We start from the raw sequence: 20,413 nt of genomic DNA on the forward strand, positions 1-20,413 counted from the left end.
AACATCATGATGCTGTGCGGCTCTCTGCTGGCCTGTCTGCAGCCTCCTCTGTGTCTGATGTCCTCCGTCGCTCTCTCCTTCTCTGTCTCTTGCTCTGTTTTATTGATGAAGGCAGTGGGGACTTTAGGGGATGACGGTTATTTCAGCTCTAGTTCCTTTGCGTGTGCACACACACACACACACACACACACTCACGTATTGCTGGCCTACTTTCCCAGGTCTTTTCCCCCTGGATGGGTTTGGATCTCTGAGGGGTCACAGAGACAGATCACTGTTCAAACACACATAGAGCATGCACACTGACACACACAAACAGCATGCATGGACAGATGCGTACGACTTCATACACACAAGGTCATAAATTAATAGCAGTGCTCAGCAGTTTTGGCTACTATGACAGATATCATCCTTTTTGTCCTGTCCGTATTTGACTCAATTTCTTTATGACTGAAAGTGTTTGTGTGTCTGTCCGCAGGGCCTTGTTCGACTACGACGGAAGTGCGTCCGATTTGACAACACCCAATCAGGCCCTGCCGTTTCAATTCGGGGACATCCTGCATGTGAGCAGCGCCGGCGAAGAGGAGTGGTGGCCTGCCCGTCACCTCAGTCCCCCGCCCCCAAACTGCCCTGAAGTCGGGGTCATTCCCAGCCGTCGGAGGTGAGAGTTCAGGGGGTGTCAGATGGGAACAGGAAGTACAGTGAGGCCTACCTGACTCACTGACATGACTGCAAGTACAATCCGCTGGATGCAAACCTGTGGCCCCCTTTTTCCTCTCTCTCCCTCTCTTGGAGGAGGTGACAGACAGATTCTGAAAGGTTTCTGTGGTGTGAGGAGGAGACAATTTAGAACAAGTCATGTTACCCTCCGTGAAGCAGAGGGAGGCGGAGAAGGGGAGGGAGGTGATGGAGTAGATGGGAGGAGGGACAGACAGGTGGTGAAAGGGAGAAGGAGAGATTAGAGGCGCCAAGAAAGAGGAAGAGTGGAGGTGAGAGATCGTCACACAGGGAGGTGAGGACGGTGTACTAATAGACTGAAGTGTTGGAACAGCGGCTGGTGCATCAGGACTGATCGACGGTGATCGAACTGTAAAAAGGCTCAATGCTTTAAAAATGAACAGATTATAAAAGATGTGGACGTTTTAAATAGACGAAGGTTAATGATTGAGGGTCATTTCCTGTCGTCTCCTGTATATAACTGCTCTTCTCTTGGTCCCTCTCTCCTGTGCTCCTCCTTTTCTCGCCTCCTACTGCTCTTATCTCCTTAATCTTCCTCCTCCTTCTCTCCTATTTTTCTTTTACTCACTATTTGTTGCTTACAAAGTGCACCCCAAACAAACACTGCTCCTAGTTTCTCCTCCTCTTCGTATCCTTTCATCTTCTCTTCTATTTTCCTCTTTTCCTCTCCTCCTCTTTCTGTTCCCTCTCCACCTCCGCTCCCCTTCCTTTTTTTCAATTTTTTACATCCTCCTCCTGCTCCCTTTTCTCCCTTGTCATCCCTGCTCTCCTCCTTCATTTTGGAAGGAGGCTAAAAGCTGCTTTATATGAGCCCATTCAGGTCCACACATGGCTTTGTAACTAACAGAGATTCACCTTATTTGAAATTCTGGTGCTGGATATGACCACCAGCAGGAAATGGTCTTGCACAAGAAGTGACAAATCTAAATTTAAACTCAGGGGATGAAAATGTCTCCACAGCAGGAGCAAGCAGAGCTTTCATGAGGAGAAAATGTCCTCTGCACTCCCAGGCTGCAGTATTTTGACTCTTGTTGTTACTTTTCATGTGTTTTAAGTGAATGGTAAAAATGCACTTTACTATCAGCTTACATAATATGTGTCATTATCTCACATCATTTAGTCAGTTTGATCTTAGTTTGTATTGATGATAAAGGTCCTGTGCATTAACTGTGCAGTTTCAGGGAGCTTGAAGGAATTGTGCATTCAGACTTCAGTCTTTGCAGGTTTCCTAATCGTGTCCTCTTGTTGACAGGGCAGAGAAGAAGGAGAGGTCGAGACTAAAGACAGTCAGAGTGACGAGGTCTCAGGACAGATCGGTGAGTAGAAACCTCTGATGTAAAAAGGGTCGAATAATCAAAATAAGGAGATTATTAGACCATATTACATCCTCATACGGCTGTGTGACTCATGATACTTAAACATATTGTAGCTGTTGTTAATCAAAGTTTAATGTTAATGTTGATATAATTTCTTAAGCATTTATCTTTAATCCAGTATTTAAAAAGGGAAGATAGAAAACTGTGTAGACAGGGTAGCTTAGCCTAATTAAAGGTCAATTTAAGACTAATACAGAGGAGACAAACTTTACTGCTGCTTGGAATAAGCAGAAAGTTGCAGTCTGAGTTCACAGGCGAGGCAACACTGTGACTTACTCACAGGGTGTGATGACGAGCGCTGACACACGAGTTTAACACGAGCTATTGATATCAGTGTGTTGTCAGCTGGCTCGCTCTCTCTCTGTTTTCTTCACACTGTGTGAATCAGCAGCTCCGTGTGGTGAAGAGATGATAATTAAAAATGATCACACATGCAGTGGATCCCCGTGATTCTAGAGATGGCAATTTGTCTTGCTCATTCAAACTGTGTGTGTGTGTGTGTGTGTGTGTGTGTGTGTGTGTGTGTGTGTGTGTCAACACAGAGTTAATATGGTGATTAACGCTTGTTCTTTCACTTGTCTCCGTCTCTCTCTAGGATCAGGATGATAAAGGTAGGTATTCTGTCCATCAGTGACACCTGCTGGTCAGTGTGTGTAACTCCGCAGCACCTTTATGTCCTCCATCAATCTCTTCCTCGTTGAGGAAGAGGATGCACTGACATGTGTCTGAGGCTGCAGGAGAGTTCTGCTCTGTTCGTCCATCATTCTGACAATAAGCGGCCTTTTTAAAGTCTGCTGCTGGAGCCTGGTCAGCAAGCAAAGGTGAACTACTGCTGCAGGAATCCACTAAGCAACAGCTCAGTTCCTTAAACAATATTCAGCTGGTGTTGGGGGATAGAATCCATCATCCTCCTTTATTTATACAAAGTCCCTTTAAAAAGTCCCTTCATTTGAAGTCAATATGAGGCCTCAGCAGTTTAAATTCTGCAAAGCAAGCTGCCCAAAAACTGATATTTGGAGGATATCCTCTTGCTTTAACTGCACACATGAGATTCAGGTTCAACTTTTAACAGTATTTTTTGCACAGTAGTTGTCTACATTCTTGTTTTATGCAAGATTAAAGATTAATTAATTAATTAAGATTAATTAACAGCAATTTGAATACAGTTTAATCAGCATTATACTTACTGGGCAGGCAGCCGGGCAGGCTGCCATGTTCAGGTGTCTACAGTTCACATGGATGGATGGGGAGGATTGTGTTGTTTAAGTTAACTTGTGTTTGTACGTGTGTGTGTGTGTCTGTAAGTGTGTGTGTGGGTGTGTGTCGCTGACTCTGACCTGTCTTGTCCTTCCAGAGCTGGTAACCTCTGGCACCAGCGATAGTGAGAGTAGTTCCTGTAAGTCTAGACCCTCCTCTGTCTCCGTCTCTCCTCTTCATCCTTTCACTCACTCCTTTTTTTCAGCTACTTTTGTGTAGCTACTGCTGTGTGTTTTCTGTGTGTGTGTGTTGTGCATTTGTGTGCTGTTATTATTGTGACCTTACGTGCATGTGTGTGTGTGTGTGGAAGTTCACATTTCTTCTGCTTCTCCAGAGCTGTTAAAGAAGTCTGAAATTAGAAAAGGGCAAAGAGTGTGAGGTGTTGTCAGTGAGCCCTCCTCCTCCTCCTCCCGTTGATCCTCTGAATGTGTCCATTTGTGTTTGTGTCCGAGCAGCCGGCCAGGAGGAGACCTTCCTCACCTACCAGCCCGTCATGCAGCAGGAAGGTCAGTGCCTCGTCTTCATTTTATTTTATTGCTTCACTGCTTGACTGAGCTTCTTACATGCTCTTATGTGGCATCAGTGTGTTAATCTGTGTGTGTCGATTCCCAGTTAATTACACACGGCCAGTCATCGTGCTCGGACCAATGAAAGATCGGATCAACGATGACCTTATCTCTGAGTTCCCTGATAAGTTTGGCTCCTGCGTCCCACGTGAGTAAAACTAGTGACCTCTAGTTGACCTATGAAGTACGAACACACATTTATCTCTTTCTTCATCTGTGTAAAAATGTTGATGTTTAGACACAACCCGGCCTCGGCGAGACTACGAGGTGGATGGCAGAGATTACCACTTCATGCCCTCCAGGGAGCTGATGGAGCGCGAGATCCAGGAACACAAGTTCATAGAGGCCGGACAGTACAACAACCACCTGTACGGAACCAGCATACAGTCTGTCAAAGAAGTGGCTGAGAAGGTGGGACGAGGGGGACGGAGGACCAGATCGATGCTACAGAGCACACCCAGTCATCTAACTCTTGTCTGCCTGCATGTCTCTCTTCCAGGGTAAACACTGTATACTGGATGTATCAGGGAATGCGATCAAGCGCCTCCAGATGGCGGGCCTTCATCCCATCGCTATCCTCATCAAACCACGCAACGTCGACAACATCCTGTATGTGACATGAATATTTTAGACATTAACAGCAAAGTGCATTGAAATGTTTTCTAAGCTTTCTACCATGTCACATGTTCATCACCTGCAAATATCAGAGGATGATTAATGAGGAGTCTCTGTTTATAACCAGAGAGATGAACAAGCGATTCACAGAGGAGCAGGCGAGGAAGACCTTCGACAGAGCCGTCAAACTGGAGCAGGAGTTCACAGAGTTCTTCACCGGTCAGTTACCAGCATATATAAAAGCTATATGTATAATAATATACATCTCTATTTTGAGTCTCTGCCAGATCATAAAGAGAATATTTGTCTGATTGGTTTTTTTCTCCTCCTCTTTGCTTTGCAGCTATAGTCCAGGGCGCCACACTAGAGGAAATCTACTCACAGGTGAAGCAGATCATTGAAGAGCAGTCTGGTCCATACATCTGGGTGCCCACCAAGGAGCGACTCTGAACACTCACACACACACACACACACATATTCATGCACGCATCACTCTCTCAACACTTCCTACTCGTCTTATTTTCTATTATCAGCCTGCTTCCTCTCTCTCTCTCTCTCTCTCTCCCTCTTGTTCACACACTTCACCACAAACACACATATTTTACACAAGCACATTAAGTCGGACAAGGCTGGGACTATCTGGGACTGCTACTTCCTGAAGAGGGGAGGAGCTTATGTCTGTCCAGCGGCCTATTGGTGGATCTTCCTACAGCTCAGTTCCTTAATGTTTAAGGAGGTGGTTCAAACGGAGGCGATATGTACCATGATCTGATTTGATTTCATTATTGTTCTTCTTATTGTTGTTGTCGTTGTTGTTTTCATATTAACGAAGGATAATGCATTCATGTATGGGTTTGTAATGATAATATTGTCACCAAGAGGCAGATTTTTGCACGCTGTAGCTTTAAGAGCATGTTTTTGGGACAAAATCTTGATCTCCTTCTGTCTGACTGTCTCTTTTCATGCCATCACTCCCGTTTAGAGTTTCTCTCTTATCTCATTCCTGCCTTTCCACTTTCGACTGTCTGCAGACTTTAGCTATAAGGTGAATATATTAAATATAATTATAATGTGCCCCAGCATTTTGGCATCAAGGGCCAAAATAAAAACACATCTACTGTTTTAGACAAATAGCAAGAAATGTAGAATTTACATGACTGAGGCAATTATTAGTCACCACTGAGAGGACGAGATACTCAGTCAGAACTACTTAAATAGAAGAAACTAAATTAGATTACATTGAGGTAATTTAAGGATATTATATTGGCATGTTGAGCCTCATAAAGATGGTGGATTCTGGGCTTGCATTTATCACATTTCTATCTTTATAACTTCAGTAAAAGTTTATGCATTCGCGGCAAAAAAAAGTGTAGGACCTCTGTGGAGGGTCGCTCTGCACAACGTCCCGGACAGCAGCACAGCAGGAGGTCTGTGCGGGGCTCAAAACAAAGTCTAGTCCGTCTGATCTTGTCAATCACGCTCTCTAATGATCGCTCAGAGCTTCAGCGGCTGTTGGCTTTCATTGATTGAGGACCTTCAAGTCGGCTCCTAATCCCATCTTGTGGTGCAAAGTGGCATTACAGTATGGTACGGACATCACAGCTGTTATTTTTCACATCCTCCATATTTTTTTATTATGGCCCGAGCACGAAACGTGCGAGAGACCTATTGAAATGCAAAAGCTTATTATCATTTTTATACGTCATTCTTGTTCCGCCCACAGCATCGCGATTTTGACCCCCTGAACGTGCTCAAAATCTCACCAAATTTGGCACAAAATTGTCCCCCCGACAAAAATCGCAACTTGCCACTGTCACCATTGGCGGGTGTGGCCGCATGGCTCTGCAGCGCCCCCTAAAGTGTGAAAATATTCACTGCAACTGCTACAGACCTGAAACTTGGTACACTGATGTATCGCCTCGTGACAAGAAAAAAAGCCTCTTGGACGAAAATTCCATGACGTACAGAAAAAAACGCCATTTTGAAAAAAACCATCCCATCTTCCATTTTGCACTCCCCGCACTTTTGCGAACTCCTCCTAGGGGAATTGCTTGATACGGCTAAAAATTGGTGTGCTTGCCCTTAAGGGGTCAGGGACCAAAAATTCTCAAAACCGCAGTACTTCTTCATACCGTCTGGCTGTGGCACCACCACGAAGTTGACCCTTCGCCAACGCAAAGGAAATGGATGTGTTTGTGGCTGTATCTCCCACATACGTCATCCTATGTTTTAATGTTTGTTTTTCCATCACCTGAGCCAATAACATGATTACACCAACAGCAGGAATAACCAAAAAAAGCCTCTGAATAAATAAATACAGGCCCAGATTCCCCCTTTAAAAAAATAGGTCTGTTTTGTCTTCATCTCTGTCTTTCCCTCCTCTTCCTCCTCCCCTGCCGTCATCTCCTGTGTGACATCAGTTGAGCACTCTGACATTTAACAGTGTATCGTCATCATCAACGCTATTATCGCAATCATAATCATCAGCATCATCGTTACACCTCTCCTTCTTACTGTAGTTGCACTAATGAGGGCTGCTTCCTTAAAGCATCTTAGAGCTGATACCGTCCCAGTGTTGCTGGTTGTTTTTGGATATGATCACATGACACACACTCACTGACTCTCTGCAGTTATCTCACTTGCTCGCCGTATGCCATGCTGCTGCTGTCGAGTATTTTAAGACAGCGTTTGATGAAGGTTTGAATGACTGCATCAGCTCTTTTTTGCCGACAGTGCTGGATTTTAAGGTTTGTGCCCTCAGTCCCATGTTCGACCTTTATTTTTATTTTTTTTTACAGTATGTATACACCTTTCTTCCATCTTTGCGACAGCAGAGCTTGATGCTGAGTGTTGGGCAGAGCCTGCTGGGACTATAGGAGCTGACCAATCAGAGCAGTCTAGACCTTGTAAAGGGTGAGATGCCTTCCACACGCCCTGTTTATACATCAAGCTACAACCTACAGGGCTTGAAACTGCAGTTCTTCGTATGGCCACTTGAGGCTGACTCCCAAAGTAAGTCCATTCCCATAGACTTCCATGTTAAACTGTCCCATCTTCACACATGTTTAAAGCCCGATACAGACACGACTTGGAAACAATGATTAGCTTCACGGCTCTCTTCACTCAGACAGAAGACATGTGAGAAACTTCTGCTGCTTCAACCTTAGTGACAGAGTAATGTCTGAGGCCCAAACCGACCTGAAACATGACAATAATCTGTCATCAAAATTCAAGATGCTTTCAGTGATGCAGCCCGTCGTATGGACCTTGTCAGTCACCCACTCCCCGTCTCCATCCTCAGCCCCCCCTTTCCCCTAAGGCGACGCCTCCAAGCTGACTGGAGACCAGAGACATACAGCAGAAGAACCCCTTCTGTCAACAGAGTTGCTCTTAGACCCAGATGATGAATATGGTTTTGAAAGCACGTGTTTTGAAAGCTTTAATGTTTCCAAATGTTCCGCTGAACTGAAATCTTTTACCGTCTGTGATCCAAGCGCCCCCCCGGTTTATGAGCGATGTTGTATCAGTTGACAGAAGTGGACTCCTCTCTGCATGACTCTGGCTGTGTGTTGATGCCAGGGGACCATGTCACTGTCTGTTAGAATAAAGCACTGATGCAAAGAATCTATTACAGAGATGGATCTATATCTAACATATTATAACATTTATCCCTGCTCTAACTGCCTATTTTGGTACAAAAACAATAAAAATAAAAGTCTTTATTGAGATTTATTGAAATCCCTCGCCCGATGACCAGACATGACTATTCTTCTTCTTGTTGTTGCGATGTGGAATGTGTATGAATGTGAATAATAACTGTAAATATTAATATATTTTCCTTTATTTCCACCTCTACTGCGGGTTTGTAGTGGTCTCTGTGTGATGTGGCTCATATGTTTAATACGAAGGAAAAGTATTTAAATAGTTAAATAGAGTGCTGCTTCAAACAATGTCATTCTAATTCCCCCTTGGTATCTTTTCTAATAATGATCAGATGAAAATATAATCAATCAATCTAACATAATCAATGTTAGGCCCTTGTTATATTCTTGTTTATAATTAATTTTTTAATTGAGTCCAACTGAGGCAAAAGTTTGATTTTGAGTGAAGGCTTTATAAGTATATAAAATCAAAGAAGTTTACTTAAAAACAATTGGTTAATAGACAAATATGCAAATGTATGTAATGGGGGATTGTTGTGATCCTCATTCAGCCTTTAAAGTCTTAAGCTAGAATTATGGGTAAAAAACAGGTTAAACTGAGATTTAAGTCAGACGTGTGACTTTAATGCACTGCAGTGTTGTATCGTTGTTCTTTGAGCTACTGTCACATAACAGTTTACTGAAGTTTACTGAACATTTCAGCCTGTTTTATTGGAAACAGGACATTTTTATTTAATGACCTCTTCCCCTCTCTCTCTCTCTCCACTGTCTTTATGTCAGTGTCCAAAGTTCATGTTACCACACTTCTTCAGGTCATCTGGTCCCTGAGTTACTGTGACTATAATCTGACTATATCCTGTAATAAATTACCGAGTAAATACACATAAATGTTGGAAAGCAGACAGATTCAGAATACAACAGTTACTGTATCATTTCTAAAGATCTTATAAAAGTCTTTTATTACCCATAACACCCTGCAGCACCTGCTGTACGTGAACAATAAAACCTCGGAGGTGTTCACGGTCAGGCAGTCAGGAACAGACACATCAGCACTTTCACTAAAGAAGCACTCAGATCTGACAGCACATGTCAGATGTCACCTCGCTGTGGCTGTCAACTCCATGTAATCCTCACTCTGTCACATTGGGTCCTGTAAATGCAGCAGACAGAGTCCACTGCTGCAGACTCACAGGAGGAGGAACTGTGACAGAACACACACACACAATGCATGGCCTTGGCTGTGATAAAGCTTCAAATGCTGATGAGTGTTTGTTGTTCTGAGTCTGGACCTGAACATAGTGTAGTCTAATCAGAGTAATCACATTATTTTTATGGCATGACCACCTTCCTGTGTTGTGCCAGAAATTATTTTATAACCACAATTATGTGTCCTCAGTTTGGCTGACGCTCTGCACTTTGTTGCCAGGTCACAGAGTTTAAGGAGGGAGTTTAAAGGTTTACACCATTACAGTGTTACCCCATTACAGTGTTTGTCAGATCTGCACTGCAGGGAGGTCAGGAGGCACCTTTGACCTCACGATAGTTTCCGGGGGAACTGGGGATTGAACCGGTGACCTCGTGATCAGTGAACAACCAGCTCGGCCACAGATTTTCCCACCTGTACTGTAAAAAACACAGCCTGGTTCCCAACACAAAGGCTCATGACTACAAAGGTTATAGGTCATTTATAGGAAAAAAAACAACCACTGGACTAAACAGTCGCTGTGGTAACACATTTATTACATGCTGATGCGCCCACTAGCTGAAACATCCACTAACCAGCTAAACAGACAGGTGAAGCAAATAGCACTGATTATTATTATTATCCTGCTACAACTGCAGCTGGCAGGGTGGCTCTATTAGGCAGCATGTGAGCAGTTATTTCTTCAAGTCGTCTAAAGCAGGAAGAAAATGAGTAGGAGGCTCTGACCCTGAAAAGGACCAGATTGTGCTGGTGTGACCTGTTGGGTTATCTTTGTTATCTTGAGTCAGAGCATCTGCAGAGCAGCAGGTCCTGTTGTGGGGTCTTTCTGGTACAGAGGGCTTCTGTCAGAACAGGGCAGAGCCTCCATGCCATGCAGCATGTTGAGGGGAAGGATGCGCTCACAGCTGCAGGAGCTGGGTGTATGTGAGGAACAGCAACAATGCAGCTTCAGCTGTGCAGACTGCTTCCAGGGTGACATCAAGATGGCGGCAGCTCCTCTAGGCAAGATATTTTGTCAGCACTTTTGTTCAGGCGGAGGATGAGTTATATCTCTACATACAGTCCGTGTGACTGTCCTTGGACTGACACTTCATCTGAAGTTGTTTGGAACCATTATGAAGTACTTGGACTGACTAAACTGTACAGATGTAGATGATTCTAATGACTTATAGCTGACATCATTGCGTCTACACACTCCTACGTCAGAGTTACAGCAGCAGGTAAACAGAGTCCTTGTCTCTGTGTTGGCCTCAGCAGTCTGAGCAGTGAGTCAGTCACTGTTGGCCTGAATCCTCTCCTTTAGCCCATCAGTGGAAAAGCACCACCCGAGTGGAGAGGTGGGGTTGGGTCTGTAAAAGAGCTCTCTGTCCGGGCTTTGGCCTGCAGCCAGAAGGCGGCAGCAGCAGCAGCAGAGAGGCCAGGTAGTCCAGAGACGTACACTTCATGAACCGACCCTCAAAAAAAAATCAAGTCCTGTGACTGAATTGTAAATCAGTAAAAAGAATAACTCGGACTTCACACGACTTGGACTTTACGCCTGGCCGTGGTGATAGAAGCAGGACTTTGACTCAGGAGGCAAAGTATAAAGTGGAGGAGAGTGAAAGGAAGCTGTTTATCTAACACACAGAGCGAGAGAGAGAGAGAGTGAGGCCATGACCATGTGGAGGGCAGCCGGAGCTCTGCTGCTAATGCTACACACAGGTAAGAGCTGCTGTCTATATTCAAATATACACTGTAAAATGATGATTTCATTCATACATTTGTTGTGGTTTGCAGCATCTTGACATCACCTGAGAAGCTGTAGATACGTGCCTCCTCCTTTTTTTGACTTGACTCCTCATTTCCAGCTTATTCTTTACAGTTCATAGATCTGAGGCTGCTGATGCTCAGCTGCTCTTTGCATCTCTCTCTGTTTTTCCAGTGTTTGGTGAGAACACCGTCAGATGGTGCACCATCTCTGCAGCAGAGCAGAGGAAATGTCAGGCCATGTCGCAGGCGTTCTCTGAAGCCTCCATCCGCCCCTCCCTCAGCTGTGTTAACGGACCCACGGTGGAGAGCTGCGCTGAGAAACTGCAGGTTGGAAATCACATGGAACAACATTTAAATCTGCAGATAGCTCGATATAAAGCTAACAGAGTTACCTGACAGCCAGAACAAGCAAACAAGATAAGAAAATAATCTTCATGATGAAGTTAATGAGTGAACAGTTATCAGGGAGCTCACAGCTGTTTATGACAAACTGGCTGATTTCTGTCCTCTGTCTGTGCAGAGAAAAGAAGCTGATGCTCTGTCCATGTACGCCTCTGACATCTACAAGCTGGGAAAGACCACCTCCTTCAAGATGGCTGCCAGTGAATCAAAGGCAGAAGGTAAGACTAAGACAAATCATCGTGTGATGAAGTATTGTATTATTATATTGCACTCAAAGCGCGTACATTGAGATGCATTACTCAATCACACCACATTCACACAGTGGCAGTGTTAAACTACAGATGTAGCCACAGCTCCCCAGGGGGAGACTGACAGAGACGTGGCTGCCAAGGTGCACCTACGGCCTCTCCGACCACCACCGATTCATTCATATGCATTCATACACCAGTGAGTGCACTGGAGGCAATGTGGGTAAAGTGCCTTGCTCAAGGACACACAACAATGACTAGGGAGGAGCTGGGGTCGAACCACCGACCTTCTGGTTATTGGACAACCCTGCTCTACCACTGAGCCCCTGCTGCCCTTGTTATTGTATCAACAGGAGGAGGACGAAACGGGATATGAGCAGGGACATGTGTCTTTATAATAGACACATAAAGACAGATTTATTACGCATGTAAGAAAAAAAGACAAAAAAAATTGACATGTGGACGGTGTAGGACCCAAAGTAGGACCCAGTGTGTAATTAGCTTAGCTTAGCATAAAGGAAACTATAGCAAACTATTGTAATGAATAATATTCATGATGTTTGTTAAAATGCTCATTTATGGGGGGTGGTAGACGCTGGTAATATCTTCAAGCTTAATATTTAGCATATATTTAATGACACTAAAACTTCCTATGACATGACACGCCCAGATCATAATGTGTGTGCTACATGCGGCATGTTTCAAACCTGGAGTGGCCGGCTGTACTTTGATCCTGTTTCTGTCCTCTGATAATAAGAGATCCGGCGCGTCGAACAACACAGGCCTGTCCTTGTCCAACCTGAAGGTGTGTTTTTTTTCACGTCATACTCTATGTGTGTTCACACCTGTGCTGTTTCATCCCTCAGGTGCCTTCTCCTATTATGCTGTCGCTGTGGTGAAGAAAGCAAACTCTGGCATCAACATCAACAACCTGGCAGGAAAGAGGAGCTGTCACACGGGGAAAGGCCGGACGGCCGGCTGGGACATGCCTTTAGGTTTCCTCATAGACCAGGGACACATGTCTGTGATGGGCTGCAACATCCCACAGGGTAGGAAAAGGACAGGTTTCAGTAGCACAGGAGTTTTTTTTTAGATTTATGGATGTCAGAAAGTCATTCACTTTGTTGTGATACATCATAAACACGCTTGCATGTTTGTGTTGTTTCGGATCAGGCGTGGCAAATTTCTTCAACGCGAGCTGCATCCCAGGAGCGAACCAGCCCGGCGACCCTCCGGCTCTGTGCCAGCTGTGCAAAGGCGACGGCAGCGGAGGGCACAGATGTGAGACGAACAACAACGAGATGTACTACAGCTATGAAGGAGCTTTCAGGTACCTCACACTCACAGTGTTTTTCTACATGTTGATGAACACTGTTCCCTGTGTAGTTCCCCGACCTTTCAGTCTTAAAGCCTTAAATCCTCCTTTGTTTCCTTTTCAGGTGTTTGGTTGAAGGTGCAGGAGAGGTGGCCTTCATCAAACACACCACTGTGGAGGAGAACACCGATGGTAACACACACACACACACAGAGACGTTGTCATAGCAACCCCATTCAGCATCTTTAAGCTTAACAAGTCATTTCTCCACCAGGTGAAGGCCCGACCTGGGCTCAAGGCCTGCGGTCATCCGACTATGAACTGTTATGCCGTGACGGCACCAGAGCTGACGTCTCTCAGTGGAAAAGGTGCTCACTGGTCCGTGTCCCATTCCGGGGCATCGTGGTTAACAGTGACATCACGCCATCTGTGGTGTTCAACATGCTGAAGGAGGGGCTGGTAGGTTGTTAAAACTCTGAACGCTGCTCACTCATCAGACACTGGAAGGAATGAATGATGGCACGGCTTCTGTTCGCAGACCAAGTCATTCTTCAAGATGTTTTCCTCTGATGGCTATGGAGGGGGAACTGTCCTTTTCTCTGAGAATTCCACCACGTTCAACAGCGTCGAGTCAGACGACCCCGAGCAGTGGATGGGTAGCCACTACTACAACGCTATGAGAGCCATGGACTGCAAACCTGAAGGTGGGGCGCGTCTCATCAGATGAGTCTTCAAATTATTACACAGATATTCAGAGTAATTATAAATGAAATGTGTCCCTCTGTTTACAAAACAGACGTCCCGGGGGTGCTGCGTTGGTGTGTGTTGTCCAGCGGGGAGCAGCAGAAGTGTGCTGACATGGCTGTGGCCTTTCACAATAAAGGGCTGACACCAAACATCCAGTGTGTCTATGGGGACTCAGTGGATGACTGCATGGGGAAGGTCAAGGTAACAGATGTTGTTACTATTCAAGCTGCAGAGGTGTTCAGTCATAATAACATCATAGATCAGAAATAGATCCTGAAAGCATGGCTTAATGAAAACAGGAAGCAGGTCTGACATCTTGACCTCCACCTTCATATTGTGTGTGTGTGTGTGTGTGTAGAACAACGAGGCCGATGCCATCACTCTTGATGGGGGTTACATCTACACAGCAGGTAAAGACTACGGCCTGGTCCCTGCTGCTGGAGAGAGTTATGCAGGTAACAACACGCGCACACACAGCCACAGACGTTCAGATGTCAAAGACGACCAAAAGACCAAAGCACTCATGCTGCTGTTCATCTCTCCAGAGGACCGTGATGGAGCCATGTACTACGCGGTTGCAGTGGTAAAAAAGAGTAGCGTTGACATTCGTAACTTTGGCGACCTGCGCGGCCGTCGCTCCTGTCACACCGGATACGGCCGCACGGCTGGCTGGAACATTCCCGTAGCAACGCTGATGGAGAGAGGCCTGATCAACCCTCAGCACTGTCAGATACCACAAGGTCAGTGTGTGTGTGTGTGTGAGGAAGAAAAATAAAAAAGAATCCCCAGTTTTAGCCCTCTAAGTGTGTCTGTCCATCGAAGCACTGGATCCTACATTTCCCATAATGCATTAGCTTGGCAGTGTATTTTTTCTCAGACTTCCTCCAGAGCCACATCTGTGTCATCTCTGACCCTAACTTAAAACTGTCCTACGGGTCTCTGACCTTGTGTTTCTTTCTTCCCATGATGCTTAGCGGTCGGAGGTTTCTTCCAGCAGAGCTGCGTGCCAGGTGCCAATCAGCCTGGTTTCCCTGGCAACCTGTGTGATATGTGTGTGGGAGACGCCTCGGGACAAAACAAATGTGAGAAAGGAAAAGACCAGTACGACGGATACGACGGCGCCTTCAGGTACCGAAAACGGCTCATGACATCATCACATGACACGAGAGGAGCCATGTTTTCAGAATCCACTTCAAACAGGGCTCTCGGTCATATGCATTATAGTCAATGATTTTACAGTGACAATGTGACAGAGGGGTCTGAAATAACTCAACAGAACTTGTGTTCCTTCAGGTGTCTGGCGAAAGGTGGAGGCGACGTGGCTTTTATCAAACACACTACTGTCTTCCAAAACACTGACGGTAAGAAGAGAAACTGAAAGGCCCGCCTGTAAATAAGGGACAGATTTCACTCTGTGTGTGTGTGTTGTCAGGTCAGTCCTCTGAGTCGTGGGCTGTGGATCTGCGTTCAGCAGACTTCCAGCTGCTCTGTCCTCATGGCACCAAGGCTGAAGTCACACAGTACAGATACTGTAACCTGGCCAGAGTGCCCTCCCACGCCGTGATGGTCCGACCCGACACCAACGTCAACGCTGTCTATGGACTGCTGGACCGCGCCCAGGTATGCGTGTCTCTGTCTTTATGCTGTTAGAGAGTCTGAGATCTTTTTTTTTTGTTTAATTTTTGTTTGTTTCTCTGCAGACACACTTCGGCAGCGACACGGGTCCAGAGTTCAGGATGTTTGACTCGCAGGTCTACAAAGGCACAGATCTCGTCTTCAAAGACTCCACCGTTCGCCTGGTGGGTGTCGGCGACAGAAAGACCTACCAGGACTGGCTGGGACAGGGCTACATGGACTCGCTGGTTGACATGGAGTGCAACTCATCAAGTCCAGGTAAGAATCACACAGAGAACATGGCGGCTCTGCACAGGCTGGTTACAATCTCTCTGATGTTGCCCCCCCCCCCCCACCTTCTTCATTTGCTGTTACAGTGACGTCGTCTGCATGGCTGCTGCTGCTGCTGGCCCTGCTCAGCTTCATGCTGACCGGCTCCTGGGTGTGAAGACCCCACCTGACACAGGCCTCTTTTTGTTTTCCTGCTCTCTTCTTCCTCTTTCTGTTAACCCACTCTGTCTCTTTGGATCTTTTCTACTTGATTTGAAATGTAAGAGGACGCCATGTTGGATTTAGACGGTGCTAACGTTGAAGCAGCCGTCTCTTGTTTGTATGAAGAAGACGAGGGAGGGGGCTGCTGCCACTTTGTTTACTGAGGGTCGGCTGCCATATCAGTGCGTATGCTGCCACCTGTTACATTGTTATAGTGGGTCGGCATCCCTGTCCCTCCAGAACAGGCTTCACAAAGAAGAGAAGGTCTGATTTTTAACTCAGATTATTCAGTCTTACTCTGCTTTAATCTAAGCTTTTGCAGGTAACTTCATTTGTTTGCCATAAATTTGGCAAAACCTCTGCTCCTTGCTTCAGGTGTTTCTCATATAAGCTAATGCCATATCAGTGAATATGCACTAGTGTTACCTCCACACAGAGCTGTGCTGGAAATCGTATGATGAATAGTGACTGATGAGTGTTTGTGCATAGGCTGTCTGCTTCACATGTTCTCCTCAAATACCTAAAACCTGGACCAATAATCTAATTCACAGTGAAATCCCTTATCGTTACTAATCTCGTGCTTTTGTCTACACAGTCTGCATGTTAGCATGGAGTGAGATAAACTGCCACAATGGTCAGGCTCCGTCAGATTTTGGGGAGAACATGAAGAAAGCATCCTGTGATTTGTGTTGGAGAGTGAATTAGATTTTGTTTCTCTGGAGGATCTGAGTCAAAAAAGAGGAGGTAGCTGAAGAAACAAATCGAGGTTTGATGGACTTCTTTTGTCAGTAAAGGACAAAAGTCGAGTTAAGTGTTTATACAAGCCTCTCTTGAATCAGATCTCACGCCTTCGAACCCAAACATCTCCAGGAAAGTCTCACTTTTTCACCCTTTTTCAGCGTATCTGCTGCCTTCCTGCTGCTCTCGTGTTTAAACATGTTGATTGGATGTGTATTTTTCTTTGTCCAGAGATTTATTTTTATATGAAGTTCAGGTGCCATATCAGTGTATATGTACTGACTCATGCTGTCAGAAATGAACGCCCTCCTCTCTTCTTCCCGATAGAGATTTATTTCTGTGTGAAATGACCTTATGTGTAACTAATATTTAGTTGCCAGGCCAGTGCGCCTGCATAAGTATTACTACATTAAACTGCTGACTCGAGCTGTTTTCTGTGCTTGTTCAAATAAAATAAAGCTGCAAACTGCACGATGTTGATCTGCATCTTTTTACAACTCACCACAGTGCACAGTAAATGCAGGAGCTGCACATTTAAAGGTACAGTACACTGAAAGTGCTCCACACTCCTTACTGTGAGCAGAATGAGCTGACACAGCCCTTCGTTATAAATTATAATCTTTATTTATATAACTATGTGGCAAATCCATTGTGTGTATACACACACACGCCTGTTTTATGTACATTTCGATCAGTAAAATGAAGTTCCAAGTGCTGTGGCAGGATCGGTCATAGAGCAGGTGGATGACTGCACAAACTCAAATAAAAGTCAGTTCCAGGAAGTGAATGTGTAGAAGATTAAATGTGACTTTGATTCTCTGATGAGTATTGTAGTGTGTCCACAGGCTGCAGGGAAGTGTCCAGCTGCAGCTACATGCTCCTTTTAGGCAGTGTGGTGAGGACACATCAACACCGTCTGTCTGTCTTCTTTATTTCTTGATCTGCCTGGAGCCTTCCTTCCATCCATCCTTCACTTCATTCACAAACGTGTCTCGGACCTTCCTGAGGCGGCTGTTCATCTCTGACAGGTCACGGGGGACTTTACCGGCCTCCTCCCGGACCTGCCGCAGCGTCTGCGACCGCAAAGCCTTCTCCGAGACGTCCCGGCCGGCTATTTGAGCCTTGGTGATGGCGTAGGCTGTGATCTGAGCCGCCCTGCGCATCGGACGCGACTCCGCCAGCTTCTCGACGACATGAAGCTTGTTGATGAGCGACAACAACATGCGAGCAAGCATGTTAGCTGTTAGCTTAGGCAGCTAACTCCTGATTCCAGCGAAGTTCAGCCCTGTAATGACACAGGACTGTTAGCTGAAGGTATAAATCCACCATGTTTCCCTACAAAGACGTAAACAAACTGTGTAATCGTTTTTACAAACGTGACAGAAGAAGCGGACTTACTTGAAATGATCTGGTGACCGTGGATGACATAACACACAGGAGCAGCTTCAGTTATCCCGGACGTTTTTACTGGTGACACCACCCGGCGAACTACTTCCGGTCTCATCCTGCGTACTTCCGCTTTCAGAAACACATTTCCTGCTCGCTTCCATTATTCATCTCCGAAATCTGAGCATTTGCCGTGGTGTTTAACGCTTTGATAGCTGGACACGGTGACCGGACTGCGGCCATGCGGGTGTTGGTGCTGTTCGCGGTGGCGGTGCTGTCTCTGAGCCCGGCGGCGGTGAGCGGAGCCGAGAAGAAGAAGCTGCAGATCGGCATCAAGAAGCGGGTGGACAACTGCCCCATCAAGTCCCGCAAAGGGGACGTGCTGAACATGCACTACACGGGCAAGCTGGAGGACGGCACCGAGTTTGACAGCAGCATCCCCCGCGACAGGCCCTTCACCTTCACTCTGGGCACCGGCCAGGTGATCAAAGGTTGGGACCAGGGCCTGCTCGGCATGTGCGAAGGCGAGAAGAGGAAGCTCGTCATCCCCGCTGAGCTGGGCTACGGAGACCGGGGAGCTCCTCCGAAGATCCCCGGAGGAGCGACGCTCATCTTCGAAGTGGAGCTGCTGAGCATCGAGCGGAGATCAGACCTCTGACGGAAGAGGAGGCAGAAAGAGAAGGTAGGTTATCAAAGTGGTTTATGGATCAAAGTAATCCATAAAGTCTGATCTGAATAATATCTCAGAGCTAATCAGACCCTTTAAATACACTTTATATTAAGACAAAGGTTCCTATACTGTTAGTGGCATACCAGTATTATTATAGACATGAAGTCTGAAACAAAAACTAATAAAGTTTAAAGAAAATATAAATATTATCATGAATATACACAATAGAATCTTAATTATCAAAGTCAAAAGTCAAAGTCAGCTTCATTGTCAAATCTGCTATATGTGCTGGACATACAGAGAATCGAAATTGCGTTACTCTTCACTCCGCAACATATAACATATAACTAAAAGATAAATATAAAGTGTAAAAAAATGTGCAATGAGGCACACACAAAATACAAGGCACAAAATGAAGGCACAATGCAGTGAGAGTGCAAAAGATGTAATGGTGCAAGACAGTGCAGTTGGCATAATGTAAACAGTCCAGGAATAGTTTAAGTTATAGCAGCTTATATGAGACTGGTGTGACATGACTAAGGTGCAAGAGAATGCACAGGGTAAAGTGGCTGGTGCACAGAGTTCCTATCTTGGGGTGTCAGGGAAGGGGGAGAAAGTGGGGCACAGCAGGGAGAGAGTTCAGCTTCCTGACAGCCTGGTCCCTCAGTCTGCTGGTCCTGGCCCGGAGGCTGCGCTAAATACTGCACTAAATACTTAATAAAGGTGTTAATCCAGTCTGTAAATCAGAAGAAAAATACGTAAATTAGAATAAAATATGAGTATAAATCTGTCTTAATCTGCATTAATCCTAATTTGCAGCTCCTTTAACATTTTCTGTTAAATAAAGTATAAAGTTAAAGTTTCAAGAAAGTGAAATCTTCAGTCTTGTGTGATTCCTAAATGACAGATTTCTTCCTGCTTTTATGATGAAATATTCAGTTGTCTTTGATATTTTTGTTTTGTTTTTTTTCGCTCAGGTTCCAGGAGGTGTTGCAGCATTAAGTCAACCATCTGACCTCCGATGAAGATTACACAGCAAATCTGAGAATGGATCCGGCGCCGCCCAGCAGAGCTGCTGACCTCCTTTTCTTGGCTTTGCTTCTGATTTACTGGACTGAAGCTATGATATGACACAATAACTGACTGTATGCCCCAGCTAAACATCACAGGGCGCCGACAGGCAGCAGCCAAGTCCAGTCTTTGACCAGAGGGCCCATGGTGACATCATGTCCTGAATCATCTCAGCTTTTGATTTGTAAACGAGTTCATTCATTTTTTTTCCCACTAAATACTTAATAAAGGTGTTAATCCAGTCTGTAGTCAGATTTGCATTATGGAGTTTGCTAATTTTTGAATTATGATAATAAAATGTTGATTCTACTGGATCCTTGTGACGTTTGTTTTGTGAATATTATTATATTATTGAGGGTCCTAAGATGACAAAAGAGTTCTCATAATATATGAAAAAATTGCAATATATCATATTATATATGGGAAAATGATCAGTATGGTGAGATGTGGAAAATGCAAAAGAAGCACCACGTCAGAAGCCAATAGTGTGGCACCACATCTCAAACAGCTTCCTGGTCATGTGACTTTGGCTTCAACAGCAATCTGAACTGAAGTGTGAGACAAAC

General features: G+C 45.2%; 4 protein-coding genes across 6 annotated transcripts in view; 3 read left to right on the plus strand and 1 right to left on the minus strand.

The window, feature by feature from the left end:
- Positions 1 to 8,350, plus strand: part of LOC114434164 (disks large homolog 1-like) — an 88,433-nt gene extending 80,083 nt beyond the window's left edge. For 2 of the 3 annotated variants that reach the window (XM_028403146.1, XM_028403148.1), the window contains 10 exons: positions 476 to 658; positions 1,988 to 2,051; positions 2,707 to 2,722; positions 3,466 to 3,507; positions 3,824 to 3,874; positions 3,981 to 4,082; positions 4,173 to 4,345; positions 4,434 to 4,543; positions 4,677 to 4,768; positions 4,893 to 8,350. In XM_028403146.1, the coding sequence (XP_028258947.1) occupies positions 476 to 658; positions 1,988 to 2,051; positions 2,707 to 2,722; positions 3,466 to 3,507; positions 3,824 to 3,874; positions 3,981 to 4,082; positions 4,173 to 4,345; positions 4,434 to 4,543; positions 4,677 to 4,768; positions 4,893 to 4,999 (940 nt within the window). In that variant the 3' untranslated portion in view covers positions 5,000 to 8,350. The remainder of the gene's footprint in view (positions 1 to 475; positions 659 to 1,987; positions 2,052 to 2,706; positions 2,723 to 3,465; positions 3,508 to 3,823; positions 3,875 to 3,980; positions 4,083 to 4,172; positions 4,346 to 4,433; positions 4,544 to 4,676; positions 4,769 to 4,892) is intronic. The other variant, XM_028403147.1, reaches the window with a different exon arrangement.
- A 2,380-nt stretch (positions 8,351 to 10,730) lies between these two features.
- On the plus strand, positions 10,731 to 17,142 carry meltf (melanotransferrin). Its single transcript, XM_028403115.1, has 16 exons — positions 10,731 to 11,116; positions 11,337 to 11,491; positions 11,685 to 11,784; positions 12,681 to 12,863; positions 12,988 to 13,144; positions 13,254 to 13,321; positions 13,404 to 13,588; positions 13,668 to 13,833; positions 13,926 to 14,077; positions 14,235 to 14,331; positions 14,422 to 14,616; positions 14,851 to 15,004; positions 15,170 to 15,237; positions 15,309 to 15,496; positions 15,577 to 15,769; positions 15,868 to 17,142. Exons 1-16 carry the CDS (start codon positions 11,068 to 11,070, stop codon positions 15,936 to 15,938), a joined length of 2,181 nt encoding a protein of 726 aa, XP_028258916.1. The 5' UTR covers positions 10,731 to 11,067; the 3' UTR covers positions 15,939 to 17,142.
- Positions 17,143 to 17,321: 179 nt separating this feature from the next.
- On the minus strand, positions 17,322 to 18,215 carry ncbp2as2 (uncharacterized protein NCBP2-AS2). The gene is made up of 2 exons (XM_028403119.1): positions 18,119 to 18,215; positions 17,322 to 18,005 (listed from the first exon to the last, which is right to left on the minus strand). Exon 2 carries the CDS (start codon positions 17,953 to 17,955, stop codon positions 17,650 to 17,652), a length of 306 nt encoding a protein of 101 aa, XP_028258920.1. The 5' UTR covers positions 17,956 to 18,005; positions 18,119 to 18,215; the 3' UTR covers positions 17,322 to 17,649.
- fkbp2 (FKBP prolyl isomerase 2) lies at positions 18,216 to 20,159 on the plus strand. The gene is made up of 2 exons (XM_028403118.1): positions 18,216 to 18,788; positions 19,754 to 20,159. The coding sequence occupies exon 1, from the start codon at positions 18,348 to 18,350 to the stop codon at positions 18,762 to 18,764; it is 417 nt and encodes a 138-aa protein (XP_028258919.1). The 5' UTR covers positions 18,216 to 18,347; the 3' UTR covers positions 18,765 to 18,788; positions 19,754 to 20,159.
- The last annotated feature ends 254 nt before the right edge of the window (positions 20,160 to 20,413 follow it).

Source organism: Parambassis ranga, chromosome 4 (genome assembly GCF_900634625.1).
Source record: "Parambassis ranga chromosome 4, fParRan2.1, whole genome shotgun sequence".
NCBI classification, from domain to species: Eukaryota; Metazoa; Chordata; class Actinopteri; family Ambassidae; genus Parambassis; species Parambassis ranga.

Bases quoted from the DNA above. Each gene is read 5' to 3' on its own strand.
- meltf (XM_028403115.1), top strand. From the start codon at position 11,068: ATGACCATGTGGAGGGCAGCCGGAGCTCTGCTGCTAATGCTACACACA. The intron at 11,785-12,680 runs GTAAGACTAAGA...TTCATCCCTCAG, and splicing joins CAGTGAATCAAAGGCAGAAG to GTGCCTTCTCCTATTATGCT. The intron at 15,770-15,867 runs GTAAGAATCACA...TTGCTGTTACAG, and splicing joins GTGCAACTCATCAAGTCCAG to TGACGTCGTCTGCATGGCTG.
- ncbp2as2 (XM_028403119.1), bottom strand. From the start codon at position 17,955: ATGCTTGCTCGCATGTTGTTGTCGCTCATCAACAAGCTTCATGTCGTC.
- fkbp2 (XM_028403118.1), top strand. From the start codon at position 18,348: ATGCGGGTGTTGGTGCTGTTCGCGGTGGCGGTGCTGTCTCTGAGCCCG.